General features: G+C 43.9%; 1 protein-coding gene across 7 annotated transcripts; it reads left to right on the plus strand.

Annotated features, from left to right (window-relative positions):
* The first annotated feature begins 366 nt into the window (after positions 1-366).
* On the plus strand, positions 367-6,723 carry TTLL2 (tubulin tyrosine ligase like 2). Of its 7 annotated transcripts, none has more exons than XM_066994126.1 (4): positions 367-1,030; positions 1,876-2,083; positions 2,475-2,519; positions 4,457-6,723. In XM_066994126.1, exon 4 carries the CDS (start codon positions 4,465-4,467, stop codon positions 6,121-6,123), a length of 1,659 nt encoding a protein of 552 aa, XP_066850227.1. In that variant the 5' UTR covers positions 367-1,030; positions 1,876-2,083; positions 2,475-2,519; positions 4,457-4,464; the 3' UTR covers positions 6,124-6,723. The 7 variants fall into 7 exon arrangements, with proteins under 7 accessions (XP_066850227.1, XP_047901882.2, XP_047901879.2 ...); XM_048045925.2 differs by lacking the exon at positions 367-1,030 and adding an exon at positions 1,108-1,261; XM_066994124.1 differs by lacking the exon at positions 367-1,030 and adding an exon at positions 1,289-1,645.
* The last annotated feature ends 1,117 nt before the right edge of the window (positions 6,724-7,840 follow it).

The raw sequence follows: 7,840 nt of genomic DNA on the forward strand, positions 1-7,840 counted from the left end.
ATTGGACCTGGTACCACAGGTTTATAACCAAACCTGCAAATCCCACATGCAGCATCAGAAGATGACAGCACCTGGAGTTGCTCAGCTGATTGCAAAGAACATGTATAATATCATAATATCTATGATCTGTGATCATGGAACCACTATTTATAAAGATGTGTATTGTTCTCATCCTGTGTTTTGTAAACACTTGCTGTAAATAGCATTATGCTATAAGCTGGATATATCTACAGTTTTTATCTGAACACCACAAAATGCACGAAGTTCATCAGCTTGTCTTAGTTGTGTCTGCAGTAAAAGTTTAGCAGTGTATCACAGAAAAAAACCTGCCATAGGGATTTTGCTGCATAGTGTTCCAAACCAACTTCAGGCACAAGTTCAGCTAGGAACACCTCTACACTGGAACGCCAGACACAAAATGATGGTCAAGGTTGTGGGGGCGTGAGGCCTCTGCCTTCCCGGCTCAGGGGGCCTGCCTGAGCCCCAAGCAGGGCACAGGTGGATTCACGTTTCTTCACCCCACGTTGCACTGCCACACATGCTCTGATCTCTCCCACAGCCACAGCGGTGTTCAGCCCGTAATGAAGCAATAGCTTTTAACTGTCTGGCTCTGGCTGTGTGAGGCTAGTGGCAGCAGGTGTAGCCAACTCAGTGGACATGGGCACTGGGGTTTGAAGCTGCTCCAAGGCGGGTCCCTCCCCAGCCACGTGGCTGAAACCTTCAGGAGCTCTACAGCTGGCAAGGGGTGACGAAGGCCGGTGATGGCCATCTCCTGAAGGTGCTCCCCGGTGCCCCCAGTCCGAAGTGTGGTTCCCTAGAGGTGTAGGAGGAGAGTCAATGGGACAATGAGGACATGGAGTGAGGGACCAGACAGGTGACAAGGTCTGGAGAACAGACAGCCGAGCCTGGCCATTCCTCCCACAGAGCCACAGCCTGAGGCTGGGTCACACCCCAACATCTGCTGAGGAGGCAGGTGTTGGGCAACCCATGCCTTACGGCACCACCTGGCACCTAAGACAGTCAGATTCAAGTAATTAATATTGATACATTAATTGGTTTCCTCGCGCCGGGACAAAAGCCGGGGGCGGGCGGGAGGACATGGCTGCGCCAGGATCCCGACATGGCCGCGGGGCGCCTCTCCGCCCTTCCCCATTGCCAAGCAACGGCCGCAGCCGCCCGCCGGCCCTTCCTGCCCCGGCCCCGCCGCCACGGAGCGGCAGGGAGGCAGGGAGGGGCCCCGGGACGGCCGGAGCCGGCCGAGGTGGGTGAGCAGCTCCGGGCGGAGGGCGGGGAGCCCCGGGACCCGGGCCCGGCCGGCCGCGGGGAGAGGCGAGGCGAGGCTGGCAGGGAGCGCTGCCGCACCCCCGGGCGCTCAGCAGAGCCCACGGCTTTAAATATTACAGCGATGTAGCCAGGCGTGGTGTGTGCCCCTCTGTCGTGTGCCTGTGCACCGACGGTGGGATCACCGCTGGCAGACTTTGTGCCATCAGGGTGCCTGGGTGTAGGGAACATGACCTTGGCAGCCCGACGCTTGTGGTCTGTAAAGGGATGAGATGCGTAGCTAGGGTCGGACAGGATGAAGTTGGAAGGGCTGGCATCCTTTCTGGCCTGGAAATACATGGCTGCTTACGAAAAACTGTGACCAGTAAGAATAATTATAATGGTTGTTTCCGAATCGAAAGCCTAAGGCAGGCAGCTCCCAGGCCTATGTTACGGTCTGTGACCCTGAGGGTTCAAAGACTTTAATACAGCCTTTAATGCTGCGCAGTCTGCTGAGCTTAATTACGCAGAGACGTTCCACATTAACTCCGCAAACAAACAGTTTTAATGCCTAACCATTAAGGATCATGTTTCCAAAAAATCTGCCTCCCATAGGTATAAAGATGAGCAACGGTGACACATAAATGGTTGGAAGCAGCCAGGGCGAACACGAAGCCTTGGTTTATACACGTGTGTGTACTGGGGCTGCCCTGCAGCGCCGGGGCCACCACACGCCTCTGCTGGAACGGTGAGGTCACAGCGGCGAACCCTGGTTCTGAGGGGAGCATCGTCATTCCTGGGTGCCCCTCTGCAACAGCACTAGGTAGGTATTAAACTTTGGTGTGGCCACAGGCAGCTGCAGCAATATCTGCTCTCTGGAAGAACGTCTGCAAACACACAGGTGGATTTCCAAGTTATTAAAGACTGGGCCAAAAATAGAGCCCTCTGGGAATACAGGCAGAGCTCCACTGAATGAAGAGACGGGTGTTCATCCAGGCACACGTCTGTATAGAGCACAGGAGTGAAGTTTGCATTTGTTCATTTCGATCAATGCGTAATCTTAGAGTTAATTTTATAATATCACTTCAAGAGCTTCTGTTTATAAGTGATACAACTTTTTTAAAGGCAGATAAATGTTCTTTGTTGGTTAAAATATCTTGTTTTCTTTGTACTTAATTACCTGGAAATCTGAGGCTTATGCTTGTTATATCCAGGCTTGGTGAGACAATTTCCGGTAAACTACTCCCTGAACACCAGAGGTATGTAAGATGTGCCATTAATACAAGCTGACATGAAAAATCACCAAAGAAGGTTTTGTTGTTCAGACACTGCTAACAGCCTAATTTATAATTACCTGGCACAGACCAGGATAGCACAGTTTACCTCGTACTGGATTCATATACAACAGTATCTTTCACTGAAACACTGCTAATAGCAACACTTAGCAATGCAGAGAAGACAAAGCTAACTGCAGTCCTAAGCTGACTCATCCAAATGCTTAACACGACTACTTTCAGTTACATATTTTTTTTTAATTTAATAACCTTTTCCGAATGATTTGAACCAACTAGTAGAAAACTTGCTTAGTTTTGCATATATATATGTGTGTGTATATATATATATATACACACATTTAGTATGTAACATACTGCTGTATAATAAGCAGGAAGCAAAGAAATCACCCAGGAAAGAAACTGAAAGTAAAGACAGCAAAGTTTTCCTGGGACCACCGTGACACCTCATTAGGTTTGTGTGCAAGCTTAGCAGCAAACCCACAACTTTGTGGGATCTGAAACAAAGCACTGACTGTAAGAGACGCAGCAAGACTACTTTTCCTTTTGTGATATTTTATGTAAGTTCTGTTGCATTGTGACTGCACTGCAGTACTTACCATGTTTTACTTTCCTGTTCTCTACAAACACCTCACCCAAGGAAAGCTCTGACTAAAAATTTGACTATGGTCTGCCCAGAACTCTCAAATCGGGCTTTTTAAAAAATGGAAATGAGATATTCTGACAACTTGAAAGAAAATTCAGATTATATATATCTATATCTCTATATATATCTGGCAAAGATTACTTTTCTTCCGAGGGAAAAAGCTCTCAGTTTTGACAAATTGAAAATTTTCCACAGGAAAAGCATCCATGGCCAACTCAGCTGTATATTGCATTGAATACTTCCAGGTGTGACATGTGCCCTTAGTTTCTGTAGTGGTTTGGAAGGCAGAGGATATTTTCTTTCTGGAGTCTAGATCTCCAGGCTGAAGATTCTCAACCTGAAAAGAAAGAGTACGGATGTCACCCCTGATAATATGATGTGAAGGAGCTTTGTTTAGGATATGTCCCACTGATTTGGTATTTCTGTTGCTTGCTACTTTCTGAGTGAAGGGAAAGGTCAGTATGTTAATGCTGTGCCAGAATGGTTCTCAACACAAACACTCTGCTGTTATCCAAGACATCCTCCTCTTCAAACGTAGAGGCTAATCTTTAGGGAGCAGCTTAGTAGGGTTTCAGGAAATTAAACCAGCAACACTCAAATCTACAGGTCCATAGGACCAGGTCTTCAGGAACTGGGGAGCACCTCTCTGTAGGAATAGCAGAAGGTTATCAGCAAGTTAGATCTGCATATTCCAAAAGAGGGAAAAAAAGCATTTGAAGTTTGAAGCATTTGAAGGAAGTTTGAAGCATTTGAAGGAAGTTTTCCCTACTGCTTCCTGATAGTTTGCATTTGGCTTTGTAATCCTTACGAAGGGAAGCTTGTTCAGGGCAATGTGATGCATTAGTAGGAAGGTTCAGCAATGCAGCAGTGCAAAACAAGTCTTGCTAGGCATAGTTATGGCCATTAGACTGAAGGCAGTTGAAAAAAAAAAAGAAACCATCCATGAATTACAACAGTTTTAGGACAACTACTACTGTAGTAGGCTACCTCTAAGAAGGAGTAAATACAAGAGTGGAGACATACAACTTTTCAGCAGTCAGTGCTTTGCGCTCTCTTACCAGCTATATGGAATTGATACCCTTCTAATATATGTTTCAGCTTAAACACAGCTGACTTCTCATTAGTGGACCGTGGAAACACAGGGGTAACATGCTTTGAGAACACACAGAGTGACGTGCATTAAGAATACAGTGAGGCTGATGACTGCTAGCACAATCTGTGGCATTGCTTGCTTCCTGACAATTCTGTTTTCTTTCAGCTAGTAAGATGGAAGTGATGGCAGATGTCTATGATAGACGAGATATCTTGAAGCCTCTCGTGTTCCGTCTCCATGAGAATGCCCCTGCAATAGTCCGTGAGGTTTTACTGGAACGTGGCTGGACTGAATTTGATCAAAAAGAGCAAGATGACACAGACTGGAACTTGTACTGGCGGAACTCACCTTTTCGTATGACAGACCACCACAGCATCAAACCGTGGCAGAGACTCAACCACTACCCAGAAGCTGTCAGAATAACCAGAAAAGACTATTTGGCAAGGCATCTGAAACGTATGAAAGGAGCATACGGATCAGCTCTGTATGAATTTAGTCCAGTGGCATTCATTATGCCCAATGACTATGTCAAATTTATAGCTGAATACAGCAAGGAGAGACAGTCAGTAGGCAGAAGACCTAGCTACTGGATTTGCAAGCCTGTGGATCTCTCCCGTGGAAGGGGCATACTCATTTTCCAAGACATTAAAGACTTGGTATATGACTGTACAGTCATTGTGCAGAAGTACATTAGCAACCCCTTACTCATTTCAGGTTATAAATTGGATCTTCGCCTCTATGTGTGTGTCACCAGTTTTTGTCCCCTTACCATTTACACTTACGAAGAAGGACTGGTGAGGTTTGCGACTGAGAAGTTTGACCTCGGTTCTCTGGACAATGTCTATGCCCACCTAACGAACACCAGCATCAACAAATATGGAGCTTCCTATAAAAAATATAAAGAAGGGATTGGCTGTGGCTGCAAATGGACATTCAGCAAATTTCGTTCTTACCTTCGAATTTTTGGGGTCGATGACCTGCTTCTGTGGCAGAAGATCAATAACATAGTGATTCTCACCTTGCTTGCTGTAACCCCTTTACCAGTGGCTTCCAATTGCTTTGAGCTCTTTGGCTTTGACATCCTGATTGATGACGAATTCAAGCCGTGGCTTTTAGAAGTCAACTACAATCCGGCCTTGTGCTTAGACTGTTCCATTGATGACACTGTGAAAAGACGACTTCTTCATGATATTGTTGAACTGCTGAACTACAAGGAGATTGACACTCTCAGGCAGAATGAAATGACTGGGTCAAAAGCTGTCAGAAGGCGGGTGCCCTGGAGAACAGCTGGTCTGAGCACCCCAGAGGAGGATCCTGGCTTACTCACTTGCTGGAAAGTGGCTACATCTAGTTCTGCTTCTCCAGTACAACCTGCCCTGCAGGCTGCAAGAGGATCAATTCATAAGGTGGCTTCCCTGACCAAGAAAACTGTCAGAGCACATCCAAGGAAAACACTGACTTCCCAGCTGCGGGAAAAGATGAACAGGCCAAAAACATCCTCACAAGCAAAAACTGAAGATAAAAACAAACTCCCAGCTGTACATTACCCATGCAGTTCTGCCCAGCTCAGTCACTGGTTACCTACACCTAATTTCCACAACTGCAAGATAAGCACACATCCCTATTTCCTCTCAGATAAAGACCAGAGGCCTATCCGCCGGGTAGGAGACTTTGTCCTTATTTTTCCTTTCAATGAAGCTGCACTTCAAGCTTCCAGGGATGGAACAGATGTAAAGAGCATCATAAAGGAAATAAACAAATTAGTGAGCAAACAGTTGCTGTCAAAACAGCAGAATACAAAGAAGGGGGTAGGCTATTTAACTTCTGTTTAATTTCATGACATTAGGTTATATAGACATACCATAAATGACATCGTTAGCTTGAAGGAGGTTGATATATACTGAAATTGTTTTAGAAAGAGAGAGATCTCAAAACCATACACAATCCAAAAATTGTAATTTAGCAATTACCATCAGAGATTATTTTTGAAAATGAAAGCACTGAATAATTCTTTAAAGTAATCCACAAATAAAAATGGAGAATTGCATTTCTCAAAACATCCTCAGAGACGCCAGTCTTTGTTTATTATTATATTAGAGATCTTTGCTTCTTTTCTTTTCTTGGCTAAGAGGGCCTTACAATTTGAAAAAGCTGGTCAGCTTACACGGGGGGGGGGGGGCATTCAACATGCCCTCAGTTTACAAAGGTGCAGGTGATATGACTGACACAAAACTATCACATTTTTGAAAACCCAGTGAGGACATTCATTTCCACAGGTTAATTTTGTATTGTATGAAACAACTTTCATTTTATGACCTGTAGGACTCTGTAGAAATTCTTACGGAAAGTAAGTTTAAATATATAGTGCTCCAGTATTTTTTTCGGATAAACTCTTGATAAACAAGGCCTTGTAGACTGCGTGAGTAAGAAAAAAAATAGGCTTCCCAATGTAAGACAGAAATCTGATAATGGAGGGCAGGATATAAACTGCAAGTATACTGTTTAGAGATCCGGATCAAATCTCTGTCTCACAGACTCAGAATTAGCCACTTGAGGGGTACAGCAGTTAGGCTGCTTTGTTTTGCTTGCAATAAAACTTTTCAACTGAGCATGGAAAATACTAACACTGAACTGAAGCATTTGAAATTGTCAAATTACTATGCTTCCCTTGTACACCTTTGCTGCCCCCAGCTGTCTGAAAGGAAAGTAACTCTGTTCAGAAGTTACCTACAGTATATTATAAATTTGTCTCAAAACTGAGGCCAAATAGTGGCTATAGCATGCTTCATCTAATGACAGAAAACCTATGGAGAGAAGTGGGGTTTCCCAACCGTGTTCCATCTTCCTGAAGGTTTCATAAAAGTGTGCTCACTATACACCTTCCAGAACAAAAATCATAGTAAGCTGGCTTTTGTGAAGTAGGCAAGTGTAAAACAAACAACAGTAGGCAAATAACAAGGCAAGTTTTTGTACTACTATAGAAACAAAGAGGACGTCAGCAATATTAAGTGGAGAACAGGGATCTTTTGTTAAAAGAAATTCCTGGGAATAAAAGCACTTGTCCTTTAGAAACATGTATTTTCCCAACCAATCTGAAAACATTAATCACATTCACTGTTTTCATGATTGTTAATTGAGAAAGAAAAGACAAAACACAAAAATGTGTATTTTTTTAGTCAGAATAAAGCAGCACTGAACTAAAATTCATGGTGAAACACAGAGAAGAATGATCTCTTGGATTTTTTAAGTCTTTCCTTTTACAAAACACAAAATGAATGTTTCAGCAGTAAAAAGCACAAGTTTATAATTGCTCCTTTGTTATAAAGGAGTAAAGGAAAAACTGCAATTTCATTATAACACCAGCTGACATCAAACTACATGGAAGTTTAAAACATCATAATTCCTAAACTACAGCATGTGTATGATCAGTACTAACAACACTGCTTTCTCTGTTCAATCTATTTCTTCCAAAGATGATCTATAGTTTGAATGGTGATTTGCTGGTAGTCTGGTCCACTGGAAACTGAAGAGAAAAAAGAGCAACTCCAT

The sequence above is a fragment of the Anser cygnoides genome, chromosome 3 (genome assembly GCF_040182565.1).
Source record: "Anser cygnoides isolate HZ-2024a breed goose chromosome 3, Taihu_goose_T2T_genome, whole genome shotgun sequence".
NCBI classification, from domain to species: domain Eukaryota; kingdom Metazoa; phylum Chordata; class Aves; order Anseriformes; family Anatidae; genus Anser; species Anser cygnoides.